At 55.8% G+C, this 25,788-nt stretch overlaps 2 protein-coding genes across 3 annotated transcripts in view; one reads left to right on the top strand and one right to left on the bottom strand.

Annotated features, from left to right (window-relative positions):
- Positions 1-25,788, bottom strand: part of GRN (granulin precursor) — a 164,850-nt gene that overhangs the window by 88,606 nt on the left and 50,456 nt on the right. The window lies entirely within an intron of this gene.
- SLC4A1 (solute carrier family 4 member 1 (Diego blood group)) lies at positions 3,947-24,035 on the top strand. Of its 2 annotated transcripts, XM_050763072.1 has the most exons (20): positions 3,947-4,063; positions 9,546-9,628; positions 9,755-9,845; positions 10,833-10,894; positions 11,655-11,835; positions 11,931-12,066; positions 12,541-12,655; positions 12,911-12,995; positions 13,148-13,329; positions 13,878-14,088; positions 14,320-14,532; positions 14,711-14,859; positions 14,981-15,175; positions 16,605-16,778; positions 17,151-17,240; positions 17,790-17,956; positions 19,070-19,323; positions 20,845-21,014; positions 21,101-21,274; positions 21,895-24,035. In XM_050763072.1, the coding sequence occupies exons 2-20, from the start codon at positions 9,614-9,616 to the stop codon at positions 21,973-21,975; spliced, it is 2,745 nt and encodes a 914-aa protein (XP_050619029.1). In that variant the 5' UTR covers positions 3,947-4,063; positions 9,546-9,613; the 3' UTR covers positions 21,976-24,035. The 2 variants fall into 2 exon arrangements, with proteins under 2 accessions (XP_050619029.1, XP_050619030.1); XM_050763073.1 differs by lacking the exons at positions 3,947-4,063; positions 9,546-9,628; positions 9,755-9,845 and adding an exon at positions 10,367-10,449.

Below are 25,788 nucleotides of genomic sequence, written 5' to 3'. Positions count from 1 at the left end.
GGTCTGCCCTCAGCAGTCACAGGCCAAGTTGACACCTCATTGCCAAGCCCATTGCAAGAGACAGCTCCCTTAACCACTATCGAGCCCCCATTCTACCTAGTCTCAGCTTCTACTCCTGAGAGTAAGATAGAGAAAGCAACTGGCCCTTCTAAGGCCACTACCAAGTCCTCACTTCTCACTTGAGGGCTGACTGCATCCAGGATGATTGAAAATGAGAAAGTAAGGCCAGGTGCCGTGGCTCACACCTGATATCCCAGCACTTTGGGAGGCTGAGGTGGATCACCTGAGGCCAGGAGTTTGAGACCAGCCTGGGCAACATAACAAGTCCCCATCGCTACAAAAAATACAAAACTCGCCAGGTATAGTGGTGTGCACCTGTAGTCCCCGCTACTCAGGAACTCAGGAGGCTGAGGTAGGAGGATTACTTGAGCCGGGGAGGCGGAGGCTGCAGTGAGCTGAGATCACACCACTGCACTCCAGCCTGGGCAACAGAGTGAGATTCTGTCTCAAAAGAAAGGAAAGAAGGAAGGAAGGAAGGAAGGAAGGAAGGAAGGAAGGAAGGAAGGAAGGAAGGAAGGAAGGAAGGAAGGAAGGAAGGAAGGAAGGAAGAAGGAAGAAAGGGAGGGAGGGAGGGAGGGAGGGAAGAAAGAAAATGAGAAAGTCTTGTCCTTTCAGAAGAACTCCACCCTCTGCCCACAGAGTCTCCCTCTGGGACAACCCATCCCAACCTGTGATACCTCAGCTGTGTGGTCTGAAATAACACTACAGGGTTCGCCCTCAGCTCACTTCATTCCTGCTGACATCTGCCTGGGCTCCCAACTTTCTCCCAAGCGAGCATAAATTTGAACGAGGACACATATGGACCTTGGGGAGGGGAATCTGATTGCTCCTCCCTTAGTGCTCTAGGAAGTGGTAGAGCAGTAGTGACAAGAGGGACTCCAAGGAAAGAGGAGGATGGGCTGTGAGTGTGTGAAGGGCCATTCAGGGCACAGCTTAAGGTATCTTGGGACTCTGTTCAAGCCCTACAGGTGCCAATCTTTCTGACCATCTCTGTCCAGCCCAGGGCATAGCCAAAGGGAGGTAAGACTCCCTCCTGCCTTGCTTCCCCAGAGGCCAGCCTAGTATCAGGCGCATGGAGGCCTTCAGATGAATCAAACTGACCCAAGTCCAAATTGGAATAAAATGAGTGAGGGTTGGTTGCCCTCACCTCTTCCTGGAAAAGCATAAACAAGAGTAAATGTGGGCCAGGCAAGGTGGCTCACATCTGTAATCCCAGCACTTTGGGAGGCCGAGATAGGCAGATCACTTGAGGTTGGGAGTTCAAGATCAGCCTGGCCAACATGGTGAAACTCTACTAAAAATACAAAATTTAGCTGGGCGTGGTGGTGGGCATCTGTAATCCCAGCTACTCAAGAGGCCGAGGCAGGAGAATCACTTGAACCTGGGAGGAGGAGGTTGCAGTGAGCTGAGATTGAGCCACTGCATTCCAGCCTGGGCGACAGAGTGAAACTCCATTTCAAAAAAAAAAAAGAGGTCGGGCGCGGTGGCTCATGCGTGTAATCCCAGCACTATGGGAGGCAGACAAATCATCTGAGGTCAGGAGTTCGAGACCAGCCTGGCCAACATGATGAAACCCCATCTCTACTGAAAATACAAAAAGTAGCTGGGCATGGTGGTGGGCACCTATAATCCCAGCTACTTTGGAGACTGAAGCAGGAGAATCACTTAAACCCGGGAGGCGGAGGTTGCAGTGAGCCGAGATTGTGCCATGGCACTCTAGCCTGGGCAACAAGAGCAAAATACCGCCTCAAAAAAAAAAAAAAAAAAAAAAAAAGAATAAATGTGACATTGGGCAGAGTTAGAAAAGAAACATCTACATTCAGCCAGGACAACAGGAATGATCTAGAACATGTGGTGTGAATGGAAAGAACCAGCGTCCAAGCTGCTGTGCCTCTGCCTGGGTATCTAGTGGGGCTGCCAGGGGGTGGTGCCTGCAGAACAGCCAAACAGCTGGCCAGATTCTCCTCCTAAGCCAGATGATGCCATTTGTTGTTCCATCCCCAGCCAGCTGTCAGTCCTTCCTGGGCCCCGGGTCCCGGGCCCCAGGAGAGGTGCGCCATTGCAGCCTCCTGCCCTCAGCTGCCTCTGACTCCTAGGGCAGGCAGAGGGGCAAGGGGACTGGGCACACTGGCTGGGTCGGGGAGTCAAGGCCTTCACTTGGCACTCACTGCCACAGGCCGTAAGAAGCCAATCCAGTGTGGGCCCAGGGTTTGGGACAGATCCCACCAGCTGGAGCAGGAGAAGGCACCTCCAGCCCCCTTTGGCCAGGGCCAATCTCTGTTCCTGACTGGCACGAAGGCCTGGGTGGCGGGAGGGGCTCAGATCCGGTGGAACACCAGCTGTCCAGGCAGATGACCAGGTCGGAGTGCCCACTCTGGCTTCACCAGCCCAGAGGACTTGGGCAAGTCACTTCTCTCCTCTTGCTGCCCTTTCTCTGTGAGAGATGAAAAAACATCATAAACAGTGTTGTCCTCAGATGGGCTTAGAGAGCTTGGCAAGATAGCACATGTGAAGCCCCCGCATGGTGCGCTGCACGGGGCGGGCGCTGGTCCATTGGGCATTCCTTTTCCTGGGAAAGCCTCTCTGTGGCTTTGTTTCCTCCTCTGTGAAGTGGGAGGTTTGTAGGAATCCAGAGTGACCACAAGGTGAAGGCCTCAGCATAGTTCCTAGAACCGAGGTCCCCCATAAACAGGATTCTGCCTCAGGGTCTGAGTCCCTGCCCTTTTCTCTCTCCACAGGACTCAGCCCCTGGCAGGCTTGTGGTGGAGACAGTGAATGGTCTTGTAGTGGCGGGATTTGCCCACCTCCGTGTCCCTGTGTTTGAGTCTCTTCTGCTTGAGTCTGAACTTCAGGCTGGTGGCCACAGAACACAACACTCTCACTTTACAGATGAGAAAACGGAAGCCTGGAGAGGGCCAGGGACTTGCCCAGGTTCCCACAGCCAGTCCATGCCGAAGCTGCGCTAGGTCACCCTCCTCTCTGTGCCCAGCGGTGCCACAATACCCCTTTCTGTCTGCTTGAAAACTCCTCTTCATTCTTGCCGATCTGTACTCATCTTTAAGTCTCTGCCTCTTTAGCAACCAGAGCCTATGAAGAGGTGACCAGGCCCTGGTCACTCCCTGGAGCAGAGAAACTGGAGGTGTAGGGGTGGGAACTGAAGGGGAGGGGCATGGCAGGGGCCGAGAATGTGGCTGCTCTGGCCCGGGGGCCTGAGCCAGGCTGCCTACAGAGGAGCCAGTGTGCCCAGACATTAGGGCTTTGTGAGCTGAAGAGTTCGGTGTGGGGATGGTTGTTTTGTTGAGCTGACATTGTTTCAGGTTGACTGAATGTCAGTGTCTTAGTGTCCAGGAGCCAGCTCTTTAGAGCCAGCCAGGGTCTTGGGGAGAATGTGGCTGGGGCATCCTAGTCTGGATCAAGGAGGGGAGGGGGCTGCCCGTGCCCCGTGAGTGCTGAGCCGGTCCTTGAGGAGAAGACTGCAGAGGAGGAGTGAGTCCTAGCGTGGATACCAAGAGAGGCGAGAGGAACAGGCGCCCCTGCACCTTGGGGCCAAAGCAGAAGGGCCTGGCCAGAGTGGAGGATGGACAGAGGCAGGACAGGGACCTCTGGAGGCTGGTGCCTTCCTGCCAGGGCACTGGGAGCCCTGAGGACACAGCGATCAAACCTTCGTCCACAAAGGAAGAGCCAAGAGAACCCTGGGGACCAGGAGGGCCCCAGGAGGCCTTGGGGACTGGCCAGGCGGGTGGGGTGGGCCAGACTCACAGCTGTCCAGATGTGGGTAAGAGATAACTCTGTTTACTGGGCACCCAGCGGGAGCAGGGCGGGGGGTGGGAAGGGGCACCCAGGGCCAGTGGGGCGGGCAGATTAGGAGGCGGGGGCATGAGTCAGGGGTTTGCGAGCTGCCCCTGGGGTGCTGGTGCTGTCAGAACGAGTGGGAACGTAGCTGGTCGCAGAGGGCACCAGCGGCTGCAGGACTTCACCGAGGGACCCTGAGGCTCGTGAGCAGGTGGGCAGGGCAGGGAGGGGCTGGGGATGGTCCTTTGGTGCCTGCCCTGAGGGTTTCTGCAGGTGCCCAGCCTGAATCTATGCCCAGGTGGGCGAGGCTCCTGACCTCCAAGGGGATGCAGGTGGGTAAGGTGAGAATGTTACCAGGTGCATGTTGCCCCTAAGGGAACCTGAAAAGAGGAGGGTGGCAGGTGGTCAATGGCAGCAGTGGTGTGTGTGGCTCTGGCGTGTGTGTTGTGGGGGGTATCTGATGCCCTCCAGGTATGGGCCCTTGTCAGCTTGTTGGATCCCACAGGCTCAGATCTCGTCCACCTCAGACTCCTTCCTTCCTAATAGGGGTCCTCAGGCCACCCCATCTCCCACCTAGGAGGCAGGATGTCAGATGACACAGTCTCCCCTTTGGGACACTTCCAGGGGTCCACCTGGGGCACCTGGCTCCATGCCCAGTGTGGTCAGTATTGGAGGGAACTGCAGAGCCTCCTACCACGTGAGAATCTCAAAACGCTTAGCTCAGGCTAATTCCATGGGAACTGAGGGCAAATCAGAGGGGAAATGAAGATGGCAAGTCTGACTATAACCCCAGCAGCAGGGATAATGACAGCAAACATTTTCATAGAGCTCCTTATATGCTAGGCACTATTCTAAGCCCCTTACAGGTGTAAACTTCCTTAATGCTTACAACAGGTCTATGAGGTGGGCATCATTATTATCACTCCCATTTTACTCATGAGAAAACTGAGGCACAGAGAGTTGAAGTCACTTGCAGTTAGTAAACGGCAGGGCTGGGCTTTGAACCCAGGCAGTCCGACTGCAGAGTCCGTGACCTTAACCACTAACTCTAAACCAGCTAACAGCTGTTTTGTTGGAGGCAACTCAGCATAGTGCTTAGGGATGTGGCTGGAGTCAGGTAGTCCAGGCTGTAACCTGCCTCTGATACCTACCTGCTGGGTGGCTGAAGCAGGTAAATGTCTCTGAACCTCAGGTTTCACATCTGTAGAATGGACTAATGACACTACTCTTCTTCCTCTTAGAATCTCCAAACCACTTCACGAGTGCTTTGGGGATTCTAAGAGTTAAGGCATTAAGGTTCTTTGTGCAGTTCGGGCTGATTACACAAACGTGGTGCCACACCACTAGAAAGCTGTCCCTGGGCCGGGCGCGGTGGCTCAAGCCTGTAATCCCAGCACTTTGGGAGGCCGAGACGGGCGGATCACGAGGTCAGGAGATCGAGACCATCCTGGCTAACACAGTGAAACCCCGTCTCTACTAAAAAATACAAAAAACTAGCCGGGCGAGGTGGCGGGCGCCTGTAGTCCCAGCTACTCGGGAGGCTGAGGCAGGAGAATGGCGTAAACCCGGGAGGCAGAGCTTGCAGTGAGCCGAGATCCGGCCACTGCGCTCCAGCCTGGGCGACAGAGCAAGACTCTGTCTCAAAAAAAAAAAAAAAAAAAAAAAAAAGCTGTCCCTGTCATCTGGTCAACCCCCTTCCCCACTGTGTCTTCCCAGCTGTGCTATACCTTCTAGGTTCAGATGTCCCGCTCACCCTTATCTGGCCTGGCCGTGGCCAGCTAGCTAGCTGGCCAGGTGTTTGGTACACTTCCAAACTTGGAGCAGCGATCTGGGTCCAGGCCCTTATCAGTGCTAGGCAGCACAAGGCCTGCAGCTGGGGGTTGGCCGGGCTGGCAGGTGGCAATCCGGGTCATGGGCGCGCCCTATAAGTCTCCAGCTGAGCTCAAGGCACCCCCTTTTCCCCCCTCTTCTTTCTCACTGATGTCTCAAAACCCTGGCAGGAAGGCACTCCCATTGTACAGATGGGGTGACTGAGGCCTACAGGCTAGAAGCTGCCCAAGGCCCTTCAGTCAGTCAGTGGAAGAGAGGCAGCCTGGACCTCTGGATTCTCCAGCTCTGAGGGCCCCTCTGACCGTTCCACTCCTCAGATGGGCAACCAAGGCCACAGTCTCAGCCCCACGGGCGGGACTTTTAGTACCTAAGGATTAGACACCCTGGAGACCACTCGGGATCTGAGGTCTAAGAAGGTACATGGGCAAGTCCAGAGAAGGAAGAAAGTGAATAAAGATGGAAGAGAAAGAGAGAGGAACTTCGGGAGAAGCAGAGAGGGAGGAGGAAAAAGAGAGAGAGAGAAGAGGTGGGTGATCAGGGTCCTCAGGAGCAAAGCCAAGCCCTGCAATAGGGACTACCCCATCCTCAGGTCCAGGACCCCTCCCCTGCACCCTGTCACTTGCCCCACCTGCCAAGGCAGGGGCCTCTCCCGTTCTCCAGTCCGGTGAGACCCAGTAATCCCCTCCCTAGCCCCAGGACTGCAGGGTCACCCATTCCTCAGAAAGAAGGGTCTCTGCACATTCCTTTCCTTCTTTTCCCTTTTATTTCTTTGAGACGGAGTCACGATCTCAGCTCACTGCAACCTCTGCCTCCCTGGTTCAAGGGATTCTCCTGCCTCAGCCTCCCAAGTAGCTGGGACTACAGGCACGTGCCACCACGCCTGGCTAATTTTTGTGTTTTCAGTAGAGACGGGGTTCACCATGTTGGCCAGGCTCCCTACCCCATGCCCTCACGTGGCATTTTCCCACCTTGCTCAGCCCATCTGTGCAGCTCCATCCAGCCATGCCCCACACCTGGGCTCCCAGACCTTCAAACCTCACTTGTGCTTTTAGGCCACACCAGTGACCCCTCCTCCAGTGACTCCACCCACCGGGTGCCGCAAATGCATCCTGCTCTTCCTCCTGCCATACAGATCCTTGGCACTCAGCACATTCGGCCCCTGGGGTCCACATCACCTCAGAAGCACTGAGGCTGCCCTGTGTTCCCGTTTGCCTCCTTATCAGGGCTAGGAGCTTCCCCAGCGTAGGGATAGGCCTTGTTCAGCTCAGCACTCCCTCCCACCGGCCCCCGGTGCTCAGCACTCCCTCCCACCGGCCCCCGGTGCTCAGCACTCCCTCCCACCGGCCCCCGGTGCTCAGCACACCCTCCCACCGGCCCCCGGTGCTCAGCACTCCCTCCCACCGGCCCCCGGTGCTCAGCACTCCCTCCCACCGGCCCCCGGTGCTCAGCACTCCCTCCCACCGGCCCCCGGTGCTCAGCACAATGCCAGGCACGGACTGGGAAACTTTGTTGAACCGACCCAATTCCCTGTCACCACAATGCCTTGTGCTGTAGTGGGTGAGGGGGGAAAGGAGTCCCCTCCACACCCAGTCTGGGGCCACCTTAGGTGCCCCCTGTCTTCCCCTTGGACCTGCCCTCACATTCCTGGGGAGGGCACACCTTTCTCTCTGCTAGGGACACAACTGAGAAAACTGAGACCCCGAGCTCGGAGGCCTCTTGCCTGGGACCTAGTCATCCTGGCTCCCCAGTCCCAGAGCCCCAACCCTGCAATAGGGAGCCATTCTTACGGGCATTCGATAAATGTTTATTGAGCACCTACTATGTGACAGCCACTCTGCTAGGAGCAGGGAATTTTGTAGGGATTGAGACATACAGGGTCTTTGCACTCAGGTGGCTTCCCTTCCAAAAGCATTGTCAGACACTATGAACACAAATCAATCAAGAAACCATGCATTGGTTTTTTTGTTTTGTTTTGTTTTGTTTTGTTTTTCTTCTGAGAGACTCTCACTCTGTCATCTAGGCTGGAGTGCAGTAGTGCCATCTCGGCTCACTGCAACCTCTGCCTCCCAGGCTTAGGCAATCGTCCCACCTCAGCCTCTCAAGTAGCTGGGAGTACAGGTATGCATCACCACACTCAGCTAATTTTTGTATATTTGTAGACACGTGGTTTCACTATGTTGCCCAATTGGTCTCAGACTCCTGAGCTCAAGCAATCTGCCCACCTCAGCCTCCCAAAATGTTAGGATTACAGGTGTGAGCCACCACGCCCAACCAATAAACCATTTAAAAATTAGTCAGGATGGTGGTGTGTGCCTGTGGTCCCAGCTACTCTGGTGACTGAGGTGGGAGGATCACTTAAGTCCAGGAGTTTGAGGCTGCTGTAAGCTATAATCATGCCACTGAATTCCAGCCTGGGTAACAGGGGGAGACCCGCTCTCAAAAAAAGAAAAAAGAGGAAAGAAATCAGCAGCCCAGACTGAGATAGTGAGACCCTGTTTTACACACAATTTTTTTTTTAATTAGCTGGGCACTGTGGCATGCCTATAATTCCAGTTACTCGGGAGGCGGAGTCAGGAGGATCCCCTGGGCCCAGGAGTTTAAGGTTGCAGTGAACTATGATCATAGCACTGCACTCTAAGCCTGGGTGACAGTGAGACTCTGTCTCAAAAAAGAAAAGAGAGAGAGACAGAGAGAAAGGAAGGAGGGAGGGAGGGAGGGAGGAAGGAAAGAAGGAAGGAAGGAAGGAAGGAAGGAAGGAAGGAAGGAAGGAAGGAAGGAAGGAAGGAAGGAAGGAAGGAAAAGAAACCAGAAGATGACAGATTGGGGGCCAGACGCCGTGGCTCACACCTGTAATCCCAGCACTTTGGGAGGCCGAGGCGGGCTGATCACGAGGTCAGGAGATCAAGACCATCCTGGCTAACATGGTGAAACCCCATCTCTACTAAAAATACAAAAAAATTAACCGGGCATGGTGGCGGGTGCCTGTAGCCCCAGCTACTTGGGAGGCTGAGGCAGGAGAAAGGCATGAACCCAGGAGGCAGAGCTTGCAGTGAGCCAAGATCACGCCAGTGCATTCCAGCCTGAGCAACAGAGCGAGACTCTGTCTCAAAAAAAAAAAAAAGGTGACAGAGTGACAGATTGGGTCAAGGTGGTGGTCAGGGAGGGCCTCTGAAGAGGAGACATTTGAGCTGAGATGTGAGAAGGGCTGAAGTGTTGTGGGGAGGGTGTCCGGGATATGGACAGCTGGATGTGCAAAGGCCCTGGGACAGGAAAGGGCTTAGTGAGTTCTAGGAACCACAGGAGGCCAATAGGCTAGGTGGGGAGAGAGCAAGAGAGACGGAGTGCAAGATAGGGTCAGGGAAAGAAGCAGGACCACATCGTCCAGACCTGCGCACCACTCCCAAGGATGCTGCAGCCCATGCCCAGTGAGCAGCAGCTATTTCTGAGAGAAGAGCATGTGTTTAGAGCCCCTCAGGGGAGCTAAGCCCCCTGAAGAAGGGACCGGCATGTCCCCTGGCATTGGCTGAGTCCCAGGGATGGGTAAGAAAAGAAGCCACGTGAAGACTAGAGAATGAAGGAGGGAGATGGACCTGAGGGTCACCTGCCCATCTTCCCCAAACATCGTTCACTGGTGCCAGCCAGACTTACCTCTTCCCTGCACTGCCCCTCTCTCCTGGCCCCTGCTCACCTACCCTCACACCTGTAAATCCAGCTCGTTCACCCGTTCCCTCCACACTTCCTTCCTCTGACCCTACCACCTCCAACACGTGGATCCCCTCCACCGACATGTGGCCTCCTCTGGAGGAAGACCAGGAGATCCTGGGATGCCCTGTGCCCCACTCAGCCTGTGCCCTCTGCTGCAGGGACCCGCGGTGCGGGTTATGCTGGGGGCTCGGATCACTGTGGACAACTGGACACTCAGGACCACGCCATGGAGGAGCTGCAGGTGGGTGTTCCCTGGCATCAGCAGCGCTCCCACCTGGAGGCTCTGGGGACCCCGGCCCTAGACTCCTATTTTCGTTGGGGGTGGAAGAGCCCCTCACAGCCCAGCCTCAATAGCCACTTCCCACAGGATGATTATGAAGACGTGTTGGAGGAGAATCTGGAGCTGGAGGAATATGAAGACCCAGGCATCCTCAAGCCCCAGGTGGAGGAACCAGCAGGTAAGCCCCTCTCTCTCCCTCTGCTGGGAGCCCTAGACAGGGACAGGAGGGGCACTTGTCCTCTCCCCTTCTCCACAGTCCTCCTTCCAAGCCCCATGGGCCATTCTCCCCTCAATTCTGGCTGATTGAAGGATAAACAGAGTTTTGTTTGAAATGATCACAGGAGGTGACTGGGAGAGCAGGGGCAGTCACCCATCCAGTGCTCCTGCAATGTGAGAAGGGCGGGCAGCCCGTTTAGGACAAGGGCGTGAGCCCACATGCCATCTGTGCCCATCCAATGCCAGATTCCAGGCAAGAAACTGGGCTTGTTCTTGGGGAAAGAGGTCCTGAGAAATGAGGGTCTTGTGGGGACCCTCCTGGGTGGAAAGACACCAGGAACCACCCTGCCTTCCCTGGTCTGTCCAAGGTTTTAGGTGGGGAGACCCAAGCAGGGCCTGTTTACTGTCAACAGGACTTAAGTGCTGGAGATTGGGATTAAAGTTAAGAGGCCCCTCTGGGAAATGAGGGCTGGGGGTGGGAGGGGCGGGAATATAAGGGGCTGACCCACCCTGGTGCCTGAGCTCAGTGAGACACTGCACTGATGCTGATGGGCTCACTGAGGCAGGTGGGAAAAGAGACTGGCCTCAGAGGTGGAAGGGGAGGGAGGAGGTCCTAGGAGGATCCTGAAAATTGCCACTCAGGGCTCTGCAGTCACCTTGGAAAGGTCCCTTCACTTCATCACTGTGGAGGGGCTAGGCCTTCCTGGCTGAGTCCCAGGGGTCCTCGACAAGGCTCAGATGGGGACCCTAAGGCTAGGCCCAGCACAGGTGTGGGGAGCCCCATTCTGCTGAGTGGCCAGTGTGGGATGGGGCACCAGAGGCCCAGCCCAGGGGCATTGGGAAGGAGGGGGCATCCGCCCATGCCTGGGTCTCTGAGGCTCACGGTGGATCGTGAGGAGCCTCAGGTGGGGGACGGGCAGGTCGATACTAACCGACCTCCGGTTTTCAGCTCACGACACCGAGGCGACAGCCACAGACTACCACACCACATCGCGCCCGGGTACCCACGAGGTGAGGACCCCAGCCTCCCCCGTTCTCTCCCAATGCTGCCTTTGGGGTCCACCATTTGACCCGGGAAGAGAGGAGCAAGGGGATAGAGGCAGCTTCAGACTAGGGGAGACCCTGCAGCCGATAGAGGAGTGATGGTCCCAGGAAATAGGTGGGAGGCATGCCCCACTGACAGGGAGGCCTGGGCCCCCTTCCAGGAGCACCCTGGGCTGGGATAACCTGATTGACAAGGGCTGAGTCCCCAGGCCCTCAGGCCCTGACTGGGCTGTCAGGCCTCACTGGGGAAGCACAGAATTAAAGACTTGCTCTCCTCTGCCCAGGCCCCTCAGGTCTCCACTGAGCACCCAATTGTCTAGCTGGTTAGGAATTGGGGCCGGCCCTCAGCTATGGCCCTTGGAGCAACCACCTGGCCCCAAGGACATGTTGAGGCACAACCACGAACAATCTTAGAGGCTGGAGACTGACCCAATGACTCCAAAGTCCCCTTTAGCCTCAGCCTGCCAGGCCTCCGCTTCCCACTCCTTTCCCTCCCCAGTGGCGTCTCCAGCATCCCTTTGGGTCAGGGTTCTCCAAATGCCTTCTGAAATGGGGTGAGAGCCTGGCCAGAAAGTTGGGAGATAGGGGAATGGTATAAGCCATATCTACGGACCCTTGAGCACAGGGATCCAAGCCTCACAAGCACAAGCCTCTCTCGAGAGCGGCTGAGCACCCACTATGCCCTGGACTATGCCTGACGGACTAACTCAGGCGCATGGGGCCACAGGTCTATGTGGAGCTACAGGAGCTGGTGATGGATGAAAAGAACCAGGAACTGAGATGGATGGAGGCGGCGCGCTGGGTGCGACTGGAGGAGAACCTGGGGGAGAACGGGGCCTGGGGCCGCCCGCACCTCTCTCACCTCACCTTCTGGAGCCTTCTACAGTTGCACAAAGTCTTCACCAAGGGTGAGCCTCCTGGGTCCTTCTGGGCCCCCTGCAGGTGAGACTTGTTGTGTGGGGCTATGGCCCAGCCTCCCAGCTCACTCCTCCACTGCCTCCAGGTACCGTCCTCCTGGACCTGCAAGAGACCTCCCTGGCTGGAGTGGCCAATCAACTGCTAGACAGGTTTCTCTTTGAGGACCAGATCCGGCCTCAGGACCGAGAGGAGCTGCTCCGGGTCCTGCTGCTCAAACACAGGTGCCCCTGCCTGCCAGGGCCTAGATTCCATATTCAGCGGGCCCACTTCCCCCAGCCCACTTGCCCCAAGTTCTCCCCAGGGATCCAGGTGGCCCTACCCTCACCAGGCAAGGGCTCACTTTCCTCCACTATGGCTCCCATCTCTGACACCTTGAAAGGGGTGGCCATGTCCTATGCTCAGAGTTGGGGACTGCTGGTCCTCAGGAGGGCAGACCTGCAAGGCCCTTTTCTCTAGCCACTCTTTTGATCCTGCCTCGTCATTCCAGAGGCCACCCACTTACATCTACAAGGTACTTGAAGAGGAGGCTCTGATTCTCCTTCCATCCCAGGGTCTCTCTGGTCTGGTCTGAGAAGTCCCAGATGTCTACCCTTGATGTCTACCCCAGTCCCTTGATGTTGGCCCTTGATCCCTCCCACCACTGATAGCTCGGCCTGAACAGCTTACTCAGCCCGTGTCCCCTGTACGCCCTGCAGCCATGCCGGAGAGCTGGAGGCCCTGGGGGGTGTGAAGCCTGCGGTCCTGATGCGCTCTGGGGAGCCTCTGCTCTCTCAACACTCCTCACTGGAGACACAGCTCTTCTGTGAGCAGGTGCGTCAGTCACATGGTCAGGGCCAGGGTGGGGCACGGAGAGAGCTTCCTCAAACGCCAGCAGGGGTCCTGAAAAACCCACCACAAGCAGGGGACCAGAAGCACTCCTGCAACCGGGGTGTGCCAGGAGAGTTGGGAAGCCCCCAACCTGAACATGGTGGGAAGTGAGAATGGGAAGGGGAGGAAAGGGTGGATGCTCAGGTCTCTCCGGTCAGAGTGGCCCGAGGACTCCTGTCACCACCCTCCTTCCCACAGGGAGATGGGGGCACAGAAGGACACTCACCATCTGGAATTCTGGAAAAGATTCCCCCGGATTCAGAGGCCACGCTGGTGCTAGTAGGTAAGAACAGGCGTCTCTACCCTCAGCCCTCCACACCCCTTGTGTCCTGGTTCAGCCTGTCTTTCCCTCAGCCTGGACCCCCGCAGCCCCACCTCTTCAGCACACCCACCCTGGGCTCCTCGGCCTGGCCTGATCTTCTGGTCCCCTAACAGGCCGAGCCGCCTTCCTGGAGCAGCCAGTGCTGGGCTTCGTGAGGCTGCAGGAGGCAGCGGAGCTGGAGGCAGTGGAGCAGCCCGTGCCTGTGCGCTTCCTCTTTGTATTGCTGGGACCTGACGACCTCCACGTGGATTGCACGCAGCTCGGCCGGGCCGCTGCCACCCTCATGTCAGAGAGGGTGAGGAAGGGCTGGAGAGGGCTGGGCTGGAGGAGCTTGGGAGCTGGGTGGTGGCTGAGGCCCACTCTCCAACCTGGCCTGGGTTACTTTAGGTTCACTGGTTTGACCCATTCAGCCTAATCCAGCTGCTGCTGTGCTACCTGACGGGGGGCAGTCGGGCGTGTGCCGTCTGGCCCAGCTCTGCCTGCTCTGGCCTGGTCTCATCTGGTTGGCTTTGGCCTGGCTTAGTCTAGTCCAGCCCGCTCTGACCTGGTTCCACCTGGTCAGGTCTGGCTTGGTCGGGCTTAGTTAGCTCTAGTTTCGTCTAGTCTGCTTAGCCCACCAGGTTAGCTTTAGTTCCTTCTCCTTTCCCCACCCGGGGCCCATGTCTGTCTCCCCAGAGCCCTTTCTTAGTAGAGAGAAGGGGTGGGAGTGGGCAGGAAAAGCAGTTCCTGGCAATGGGAGCTGCTGCCTGAGGGGGTTCTGGTCCCTGGAGGCCCTGACTTCAGACTCCTGGGTCCTTTCCCTCCGCAGGTCCAGACAGCCCTGACCCTGTCTCCTACCCCTAGGTGTTCCGTATACACGCCTACATGGCTCAGAGCCGAGAGGAGCTGCTGCGCTCCCTGAAGGGCTTCCTGGACTGCAGCCTAGTGCTGCCTCCCACTGATGCCCCCTCCGAGCAGGCACTGCTCAGTCTGGTACCTGTGCAGAGGGAGCTGCTTCGAAGACGCTACCAGCCCAGCCCTGCCAAGCCAGACTCCAGCTTCTACAAGGGCCTAGGTACCTGCCCTTCCCAGCCGAGGCTTTTTGTGCCCCCACTGACTCCCAGACACCTCAGCGTAGCCTCTGTCTCCCATCACATGTCCCCTCTCACTGCTCCCTATGCCCACATTTCCCAGCCTTCTTGGCCACCCCATTCCCATCAGACAATCTCCCCTACACCCTCCAGTCCCCTTTCCCCTCACCTCCTCCAGCTACTCCTTCTGACCATGCTCTTATCCTCCACCACAGACTTAAATGGGGGCCTAGGGGGCCCCGGGGGCCCAGACGATCCTCTGCAGCAGACAGGCCAGCTTTTCGGGGGCCTGGTGCGTGACATCCGGCGCCGCTACCCCTATTACCTGAGTGACATCACAGATGCGTTCAGCCCCCAGGTCCTGGCTGCCGTCATCTTCATCTACTTTGCTGCCCTGTCACCCGCCATCACATTCGGTGGCCTCCTGGGTCAGTGCCAATACCTGTCTCCCTAACTCTCGCCTCTGATCCTCTGGCCTCTGTCTTAGCCCCAACTTCTGACTCTTTCTGACCCTCTAGACCCCTGCATCAGCCTGCTCATGACTTGCTCTATGGGCCCCTGGAAATGATCTTCTGACCTTGAGCCCACTGTGACCTCTACCCACAGGAGAAAAGACCGGGAACCAGATGGGAGTGTCGGAGCTGCTGATCTCCACGGCAGTGCAGGGCATTCTCTTCGCCCTCCTGGGGGCTCAGCCCCTGCTTGTGGTTGGCTTCTCAGGACCCCTGCTGGTGTTTGAAGAAGCCTTCTTCTCGGTAGCTCTGTCCTTGCCCCACTGACCTGACCCTGTCATGTCCCCCGCCCCACCTGCCTGACGCACGGTGCCTTGCCCCAAGGCCCTCTTTGTCTGACCGAATTCTTCTGACCACCCTGCAGTTCTGTGAGAGCAACGGTCTAGAGTACATCGTGGGCCGTGTGTGGATCGGCTTCTGGCTCATCCTGCTGGTGGTGCTGGTGGTGGCCTTCGAGGGTAGCTTCCTGGTCCGCTTCATCTCCCGCTATACCCAGGAGATCTTCTCCTTCCTCATCTCCCTCATCTTCATCTATGAGACCTTCTCCAAGCTGATCAAGGTGGGGGCCTATGGGGATATTAATGCACACGGGAGGTTGTGTATAAGACCGAGACCCTGACCGGGCGCGAGGGTTCACGCCTATAATCCCAGAACTTTGGGAGGCTGAGGTGGGTGGATCACCCGAGGGCAGGAGTTTGAGACCAGCCTGGCCAACATAGTGAAACCCCATCTCTATTAAAAATACAAAAATCAGCCAGGTGTGGTGGCATGCACCCGTAATCCCAGCTACTCGGGAGGCTGAGGCAGGAGAATCGCTTGAACCCGGGAGGTGGACGTTGCAGCGAGCCGAAATTGGGCCACTGCACTCCAGCCTGGGCAACAGAGCAAAACTCTGTCTCAAAAAAAAAAAAAAAAAAAAAGACTGAGCCATTGTGTCCTCGCACATGTGTCTGTGCAGCATTTGTGTGGCTTTGCTTTCACCTGTGTACACAACCATGTGACTGTGCATATGACTGCGGCAACATATGTGTCTGTGCCTGTGTAGTCACACATCTGCGGACTGTGCAGCTGTGTTGACTGTGACCACGTATGTGTTGGCACCTGCTGCTGCCTGTGGCAAGCATTCTTGCTGAGGCATGAGAGGGTGCCTCTGTGTGCACATGTCCAGTTCATGACCACACATGATGTGAGCAATGGGTAAGTATGGGCGTGACACTGAGCATGTGAAAGTGCATGCACAGTGAGAACAGGGGGGACTCTGGAGCCTCTGAAGTCCCCCACTCCCTCCCCTGCGCTTGTCCTCAAGAGCTGCAGGGCTTGTGGATAGAGTGCCCACCCACCTTGGCTTGCCTCCTGTCATCTTAAGCTCTGCTTGCATCTGCACCTGCATTTTATATGGAAGAAAGGTGGGCCCTATGTGTTGTCCCCTGGTTCTGTCGGATGGAGGGTCTTTCTGTGTCCAGGTCTTTTAACCCCTTGTTGGAAACTTCCCTGACCCTTGTTTCCTGACCTCTAGCCTTCTCATGTCTCCCAGGTCCTGGGTGTGCATGTGTGCTCACACATACCTGCATTGCCTTCCATGGCCCTCCCTACCCAAACCTGGGCATCTTCATTCCTGAAAACCAAGCTGTAGAATCCCATTTATCCTCTGTTTCCATGTCAATTGAGGAAGAAGATAGATGGATGGATGGATGAATAGATGGATAATGGATGGATGCATGGATGAATGGATGGATAAATGGGTGGATGGATAGATGATAGGTAGGTGGATGGATGGGTAGATGGATAATGAATGGATGGATGAATAATCAATGGAAGATCAATGAATAATGGATGGATGAATGATGAATGGGTGGATAAATGGATGGATGATGAATTAATAGATGACTGGATGCATGGATGGTAGTGCTGGGTAGAGTTAGCTGGTGGTACTTTCCAGCCCAAGCCAAGGCTGGGAGGGAAAAGAATGCCTTGGTTTTCTGCTGCAGATCTTCCAGGACCACCCACTGCAGAAGACTTATGACCACAATGTGTTGATGGTGCCCAAACCTCAGGGCCCCCTGCCCAACACAGCCCTCCTCTCCCTTGTGCTCATGGCTGGTACTTTCTTCTTTGCCGTGATGCTGCGAAAGTTCAAGAACAGCTCCTACTTCCCTGGCAAGGTCAGCACACCCTCCTCACCTGTCCTTACCAACACTGCCCTATCCCAGCCCAAAGCCCCCCACTCCAAATTCCCCAGTGCCCTTAGCTTCCCTTCTTTTTCAGATTCCCATTCCCAATTCCAACCTCCCCTGACCCCATCCTTACCTAGGGTTTCACTGAGGGGAAGTTCCTCCCACTTTTGTGGCATGCCCAGCCTGAGAACTGCTGAGGGAAAAAGAAAGGAGGCAGACATAGCTGAGGTGCAGGACAGGGCATTAGATGCTGATGGATCCCCTGGAAGAGTAGGTCCCCTGGGTGAATATAGGGCAGGAGGGTGGCAGGAGGTGGGGAGTGATTGGGCACTGACCACTGGTCCTTTCACCTGTCCCCAGCTTCGTCGGGTCATCGGGGACTTTGGGGTCCCCATCTCCATCCTGATCATGGTCCTGGTGGATTTCTTCATTGAGGAAACCTACACCCAGGTGACCCCTCCTCCCACCCCTCAGACCATGATACCCCCCAGGTCCTCATTTCCACCCCCTAGCATGCCCCTTCCCTAGAATAGCTTTCCCCAACCTGAAGCCAGCTGGGACTACCTCTATCCCATCCATGCCTCCTCTGGGAGTCCCTTGTGCTTCTCACAGCCCCAGAGGACCCCTGTGGCCAAAGCAAGGGGCTGGGCCAGGTTTCTACCTTCATTCCTTAACCCAGAGCAGTAGGAATAGGTATTCTTTGGAGTCAAGCAGATCTAGGCATGAATCCCAGCTCTGCCATCAAATAGCTGTGTGATGTGGGGCAAGCTACATAACCTCTCTGATTCTCTTTCCTCATCGATAAAGTGGGGAATGAGCAGATGGATGTAAAGGGGTTAGTGTAATGATTAGGTACAGAACAAGTGCTCAATATAAGTAAGTTCCCGAGTGCTGCCAACCTAACTGCCCGACCCCCAGGACCTGACCCTGGCTCCTCCTGCTCCCACCCTTCCCCATCCTCCTGCCCTTGGCATTCCTACCTGCTACCCCCTCCCGCAGAAACTCTCAGTGCCTGATGGCTTCAAGGTGTCCAACTCCTCAGCCCGGGGCTGGATCATCCACCCACTGGGCTTGCGTTCCCACTTTCCCATCTGGATGATGTTTGCCTCCGCCCTGCCTGCTCTGCTGGTCTTCATCCTCATATTCCTGGAGTCTCAGATCACCACGTGAGAGACAGGGTGGGGGCTGGGCCTGGGAGGGTGGGGGGCAGGGACCTTTCCCTGGCATTCTCCCAGGCAGGCAAGAGACCCAGGACTGCAAGCTAGTCCCTGTGGGTGTGTGGCCCTCCCGACTAGCAGGAATAGTGAAAAGCCAGGGGAAGTTCCAGGTTTTGTGGGACCTGAGGTTGTATAATTTGGAGAGCTCTTTTTAAGAAAAAAAAAATGTGTCCCAGCACAGTGGCTCACGCCTGTAATCCCAGCACTTTGGGAAGTTGAGGCGGGCGGATCACCTGAGGTCAAGAGTTTGAGACTAGCTTGGCTAACACGGTGAAACCCTGTTTCTACTAAAAATACAAAAAAATTAGCCAGGCATGAGCCTATAATCCCAGCTACTCGGGAGGCTGAGGCAGGAGAATCACTTGAACCCGGGAGGCAGAGGTTGCAGTGAGCCAAGATCTCACCATTGCACTCCAACTTGGGCAACGAGAGTGAAACTTCATCTAAAAAAAAAAAACAAAAAAAAACGCTAGGCGAAGTGGCTCACATCTATAATCGTAGCACTTTGGGAGGCCAAGACAGGGGGATCACAAAGTCAGTAGTTTGAGACCAGCCTGGCTAATATAGTGAAACCCCATTTCTACTAAAAATACAAAAATTAGCTGGGTGTGGTGGTGCGCGCCTGTAGTCCCAGCACCTCGGGAGGCTGAAACAGGAGAATCATTTGAACCCGGGAGGCGGAGGTTGCAGTGAGCCAAGATCACACCACTGCACTCCAGCCTGGGTGACAGAGCAAGACTCTACAAAAAGAAAGAAAAAGAAAAAAATGCAAAATGACAACTATAAAGTTAGGTGCTGGATCTTGGAGAGGCGGGTACAAGCAAAGCTCCCTGAAGCTGAAGCTTCATTGCCTGGGAATCAGCCTTGAATGTTGTGAAGACATTTCTGCTCTTAAGAGTCTGGATTCTCAAGATGGGGCGGGAAGGAGGGGAGCAAGGAACTCAGAGAGGGAGGGGCACAGAAGACAAAACTGAGCTACAAGGACACCAAATATGGAGAAGGAAGGGTAGGTGGAGGAGGCAGGGGAGAACCCTGCTTACCCCTCGCCTTCCCCTACCGCAGGCTGATTGTCAGCAAACCCGAGCGCAAGATGGTCAAGGGCTCCGGCTTCCACCTGGACCTGCTGCTGGTAGTGGGCATGGGCGGGGTGGCTGCCCTCTTTGGGATGCCCTGGCTCAGTGCCACCACTGTGCGTTCCGTCACCCATGCCAACGCTCTCACTGTCATGGGCAAAGCCAGCACCCCAGGGGCTGCAGCCCAGATCCAGGAGGTCAAAGAGCAGCGGATCAGTGGACTCCTGGTCTCTGTGCTTGTGGGTGAGTGAAAGCTGGGTCGGGTCTCCACCATCCTCCTGTCCCCCACCCCCGGCCCCTTCCCCTACCCCTTCAGACCCAGCGCCTCCTCCAGCCTCTCCCATCCTGCACCACTTCCCCACATCTCCCCAGCATCCCCTACTCACACGAGGGGATCCTGGAGGAAAGGCCAAGGCACTGGGCTGGGCGTCTGAGCAGGGAGGAAGGGGGCTTCACTCCTGAGGCCTTCTCCAGACCAGACCCCACCTTCTGACTTATCCAACAGAAGTCCAGTGAACCGTGGGTTCTAGCCCTGCCCTGCTGCTAACCCAGTGTTCCTCCTTGTCTCTGGGTCTCAGTTTCCCTGTCTGCACAGTTGGAGGGTTCATCAGATGTCCCCAAGTTCTCTTCCAGCTCAGCTGCTCCATGACTGATACAAGGGGCGGTGCTCCAGGCATAGTCTAGGGATGTGGGGGTGAAGAAAGAAGGGTCACTGGGGTTGATTTCAGTTCTGGAGCAGCCAAGAGTCGAGCTGGCTTCAGTGCGGGCAGTGCCATGGTTGCAGATGGAGAGGTCAGGGAAAATTCTTAAAGGAGGCAAAGTTGATGGTACTGTGGACTAGGGTGAGGAGAAAGGTGTGTGTCTTTGACCTCTGTGACCCTCATTAGGTTAAGGGAGTGGGCTTAAGTCAGGCAGGCAGGACTTTGCCTGCCAGCTGTGTGGCCTTAGGCAGGTTGTTTACCTCTCTGAGCCTGTTTCCTCATCTGTAAAATTGGGGTAATACCTATAAAAAGGACTGATAGAGGCTGGGGGTGGTGGCTCACGCCTGTAATCCCAGCACTTTCAGAGGCTGAGGCAGGTGGGTCACCTGAGGTCAGGAGTTGGAGACCACCCTGTCTAACATGGTGAAACCATGTCTCTACTAAAATTACAAAATTAGCCAGGCGTGGTGGTGCACGCTTGTAATCCCAGCTACTTGGGAGGCTGAGGCAGGAGAATTGCTTGAACCAGGGAGGCGGAGGTTGGAGTGAGCTGAGATTGCGCCACTGCACTCCAGCCTGGGCGACAGAACCAGACTCCGTCTAAAAAAAAAAAGACTCATAGGAATGGTTCCAGGCCAGGCGTGGGATCCCAACACTTTGGGAGGCCAAGGCAGGACAATCACTTGAGCCCAGGAGTTCAAGACTAGCCTGGGCAACATAGTGAGACCTTGTCTCTACTAAAAATTTAAAAAAAAAAAAAAAAATGAGCCAGGTGTGGTAGTATGTGTCTGTAGTCCCAGCAACTAGGGAGACTGAGGTGGGAGGATCACTTGAGACCAAATGAGGTCAAGTCTGTTGTGAGCCGAGATCACACTACTGTACTCTGACCTGGATGACAGAGCAAGACCCTGTCTCAAAAAAAAAAAAAAAAAAGAAAAGAAAAGAAAAAAAAAACGGCTCCATATGGTGCCTGTGTTTTATTCCCAGCCCCAGATAGGGGCCTGACCCCCACTGGTGCCAGGCCTTGGGCAACCTGGGCTGAGAGTATGCGGCTCCCCCACAGGCCTGTCCATCCTCATGGAGCCCATCCTGTCCCGCATCCCCCTGGCTGTACTGTTTGGCATCTTCCTCTACATGGGGGTCACATCGCTCAGCGGCATCCAGCTTTTTGACCGCATCTTGCTTCTGCTCAAGCCACCCAAGTACCACCCAGATGTGCCCTACGTCAAGCGGGTACAGGACCCTTTTCTGGCTGCCCAGCCTGGGGTGGTGGAGGGTGCTGGGGCATGATAGGCACTGACCCCAGCCTCCCCCTGCAGGTGAAGACCTGGCGCATGCACTTGTTCACGGGCATCCAGATCATCTGCCTGGCAGTGCTGTGGGTGGTGAAGTCCACGCCGGCCTCCCTGGCCCTGCCCTTCGTTCTCATCCTCACTGTGCCGCTGCGGCGCGTCCTGCTGCCGCTCATCTTCAGGAACCTGGAGCTTCAGTGTGTGAGTGGCTGCCTGGGCCTGGGGCACAAGAGCTGGGAGCATGTAAAGGTGCATCTCAGAACTAGGGCAGGCAGGACAGCATCATGGGTAAAGTCTGGGGCTAGGGCTGGTGTCCAGGTTCTGGCCTGCCGTGTCCTAGTAGATGATCTGGAGTACAAGGCCTCGTTTCTCTGTGCCTTCATTTTGCTCACCTGTAAAGGGGGGGAATGATGGTACGGCTGGGGAGAGTGTCAAGAGGCAGACAGGGTGTGCTGGGTGTGAGCTGGACCCCTGAGCAGCAAGTCTTGCTGTCTTCCAAGTCATTTGGGACAGAGCCACTCCTCTAATAGGATTTTTCCACAGTGTGACTCAGGTCACTGTGGGGCTGCCCTGGTGAAGGGGTCCCCTGCTTATCCTCTGCAGGCCCTCCCCTGCCAGGGTCCACATCCCCAGCGTTGCCTCCCACTTTGACAACTACTCATTTAGGCCAGTCCTAGTGGCTGGGGTGATAAAACAGGACTGGCCCAAGGTTCAAGACAGCCAGACACTCTCCTAACTCCAGAGATGCCTCTCGTGCCTGGGGAGGGCTCTTCTGGACCCCGAGTCTCTCACCCTGTCTCTGTCCTGTCCCTCCCCTCCAGCTGGATGCTGATGATGCCAAGGCAACCTTTGATGAGGAGGAAGGTCGGGATGTATACGACGAAGTGGCGATGCCTGTGTGAGGGGCGGGCCCAGGCCCTAGACCCTCCCCCACCATTCCACGTCCCCACTTTCCCAGGAAAAGCAGAAGTTCATGGGCACCTCATGGACTCCAGGCTCCTCCTGGAGCAGCAGCTGAGGTCCCAGGGCTGTGGGCGGGGAAGGAAGGGGTGTCCAGGAGACCTTCCACAAAGGGTAGCCTGGCTTTTCTGGCTGGAGACGGCCGACAGGGCCCACATTAGGGGGTTTGCTCCACAGTCCCTTCTGTTGCCACACTTTCACTGGGGACCCTGTGCTGGAAGACTTAGATCTCAGCCCTCCCTCTTCCCAGCTCAGGCAGGGGTAGAAGCAAAGGCAGGAGGTGGGTAGGCGGGTGGGGTGCTTGCTGTGTGACCTTGGGCAAGTCCCTTGACCTTTCCGGCCTCTACTTCCTTTTCTGTAAAATGGGTATATAGATGATAATACCCACATTACAGGATGGTTACTGAGGACCAAAGATACATGTAAAATAGGGCTTTGTAAACTCCACAAGGACTGTTCTACAGCAGTCATCATTTGTCTTTGAACATACCCAAGGTCCCATAGCTGGGATTTGAACTGGGTTGTGCAGCTGGAATTTGAACCAGGCCTTCTGACTTCGAGGTCTGAGCTCTGTCCTCTGTCAGTCATGTGTCCACCTTCCGTTCCCCTGTGACTCCTCCCTTCCCCACTCTGCTCCCAGCCCCTACCTTGAGACCCTCTTCTCTGGGCCCACAGAGAGGCATCCTGGCAAGGGCAAGGTACAGGTGAGGATGATCCAGGGATCGGGCCTGGGACTCAGGTCCCCTGTGTTTGGTTCCTCCCTCCAAACACTCATGAGTTCACTCATTCATTCATTCCACCACATTTACTGAGGGCCCCGGAGTCAGTGGACTCCAAGGGGACTGAGACAAGCCCTGCCCTGGGGTGGGGGTGGGGGGCAAGGTACAGTCAATACTAGATTTGGATAGGGAGTTGGGGAGGGTGGGAAGGTAGAGGTGGGACAGGGAGGGGGTTTGTAATTTATTAATTGTGTATTTTCTAAGAGTTTTCATCCTACTTTGGCTTCACACACAGCTCCAGGCCCCTCATTTGAGACCCACTATCCCCAACCCCATCTAGATTGAATCTTGGGGAGAACCCAGATCTGACCAATTGGGGTAGGAGACAGCAGGCTCTCCAGAATATGGGCAAATTTATTTTTTTATAAAACAAAAAGATAAAAAGAGTTGAAACACGTGGAAGTGCTGAGAGAGGGGGAGACAGAATCAGGAAGTGGTAGAAAAGAGAGGAGGTAGACTGGTGCAGTGGCTCATGTTTATAATCCCAGCACTTTGGGAAGCCAAGGTAGGTGGATCGTTTGAAGTCAGGAGTTCCAGACCAGCCTGGCCAACATGGTGAAACCCCGTTTCTACTAAAAATACAAAAATTAGCCGGGTGTCATGACAGGCACCTGTAATCCCAGCTACTTGGGAGGCTGAGGCAAAGGAATCACCTGAACCCAGGAGGCAGAGGTTGCAGTGAGCCAAGATTGTACCACTGCACTCCAGCCTGGGCAACAGAGCAAGACCTTGTCTCAGAAAAAAAAAAAAAAAAAAAAACAGAAGGAAACATCAGCCTTCAGCCTTGGGGCCACAGACTCAACATGTGTGTGTGATGGGGCTCTAGCCCGACATAGGGGATCATTATTTATGCCTCCCAGGCTAGCTCAGTCCATGGGGGGCTCTCCAGGTGTCCCTGAAAGCTGACACCCACCTTTCACCACTTCGCTATGCTACAGTTCAGTTTTCTCGTCTGTGAAATGGGGATGATAATGGTGCCTACCTTGCAGGGCTGTGATAAGGATTAAAGGAGACAGTGCAAGAAAAGGCTCTGGTTGGTGAAGAGCCCAACCTCAGAGGGGAGCTGCTGGGATCTTTATCTTGATTGGGATGTCCCTGTCTCCCCCTCCCCTTGCTCCTTGAACGTGACCAAGGAAAGTGAAAAACAGAAATTATTCACTCGGCTGCACCCTTCCCCTTGATGCCTGGGAGTAGGTTTTGCCAATAAATGTATCTGGGTTGGAGTGGCTGCCTTGCCTGAATTTCCCTTCCCAGAGGCGGGGGTTCCGGGGGTCTTGGCTGAACTCGGTGGGCATGGTGTGTGTGGCAGAGGCCTGGCACAGGGCTGCATCTGTGTGGCAAGGGGAGCCAGGCTGAAGTGTGACCCTGAGCCCTAGGGTGGGAGGCCCCCATAGAGTGGCTAGGGATCAAGAGATGAGATTATGCTCTGAGACTCCTTCCTCTCTCGAATAAGCAAGACCTGTGGGGGTGGGAGGAGGGGCTGTAAGGGGACTTTGCCCCTGCCCATTGTATTTGTGAGCCCCCAATTCCCTTTAGAACAGTGGGCCCCTTACCAGGAAGCTGGACAACCCCTTTGACAGAGATGACCAGAGAAGGAAACAGAGGCCCAGAGAGGGCACATGGCCACACAGGCACAGGGTCTCCTGGCCAGCTTTCTGCTTACCCTCACCCTGGTCCCCTACCCCCAATCACTTCCAGCAATTCTAGGGTGCTGTTGGGCTAGATGTCCCTCACTCCGGGAGAGGAGGGTGCCGGGACTGGACATCTGCCCTCCCCAGACTTCCAATGAGAGGTCAGTGCAGGGCTGGGCCACCTGGCTTCCTGCCCTGGATCTATATTTACTGCCTATCCCCAGCTGACCCCTCCCAGGCTGGCCAGGGCAGCTGCCAAAGGGCCAGAGAGCTAACTCTGCCAGCGGAGAGCCATCCCAGCGTCCACCTCCCACACATAGCAGCTGCAGATCCCCACAGCACTGGCCCTGTCCCCAGGGCTCGCCAGACCCCCCATTCCCCACCTGCATGTACCCAGAAGTCAGGCTATGAGACAAGCTTGCAGAGAGCTCAGGCCTCGGGCATCCCCAGGCCTCTTCCACAGGCTGGCTGTGCAGCCTGGGACAAGCCAGTCCCCTCTCTGGGCCTCTGTTTTCTGCTGGGCTAATTCTTTCTGGCAGATCCTTTCCATCGCCTGGAGAAGGATCCTTTCCATCCTTTTCCAGTTCATCATATCTGGACTTTGGGAAATAAACGCTGCCTCAATTTGGAAGACCACTTCCTGCTCCTGCCAAGGGTTAAGCATGTTTTTAATCGCAATTCTGAAACAGTACCTGGAGCTCGGGCAGCAGGGGAGGCTGGGACCCTGGCCAGAATCCATAGGGCATTGCTGCTCAGTGAGGCTCTGGGACCAGCAGCAGTGCCATTTCTAGGGAGCTTGCCAGTAATCCAGGAGCTCAGGCCCTGCCCCACAATTGAGAAATAAGAATCTGCATTTTAACCAGATCCCCAGGTGATGTCCAGCACGGGAAGCTGGGCCTTAAGAACAGATAGCCAGGGAGCAGGGCGAGGGTGTGCAGACCTCATGCTTCTGCTTGTCCATCTCACTCCTCCCACCCTTAGAGAAGATTCAGAGGCCTTCTTGAGGGAGTAGAGGGGCCTGGGGTGGGGGCGGGGTATCAGGGCAAAGAGAGCGGCTGGATCACAGTCTTCCTAATCCCCCTTGTACTGCACCTCAGACCCCAAACAGCTTGGGCCAGGAAGGCGTTAGGGAAATGTGGGGGACACAGGAATCCCCCCAGACTGACTTCCTGCCTGGCTGGAGGCCTCACACTACCCCAATTTCCTGTACCTCACATGATCTCCCATCCCCCAACACACACACACACAGACATGCACACACAAACACACACACACACAGTCTCTGGGTTTTTTGGGGAGTTTCTTTTGTTTTTGTTTTGTTTTGTTTTGTTTTGTTTTGTTTTGA

Source organism: Macaca thibetana, chromosome 16 (genome assembly GCF_024542745.1).
Source record: "Macaca thibetana thibetana isolate TM-01 chromosome 16, ASM2454274v1, whole genome shotgun sequence".
NCBI classification, from domain to species: domain Eukaryota; kingdom Metazoa; phylum Chordata; class Mammalia; order Primates; family Cercopithecidae; genus Macaca; species Macaca thibetana.
This window is presented reverse-complemented; position numbering and strand designations above follow the sequence as displayed.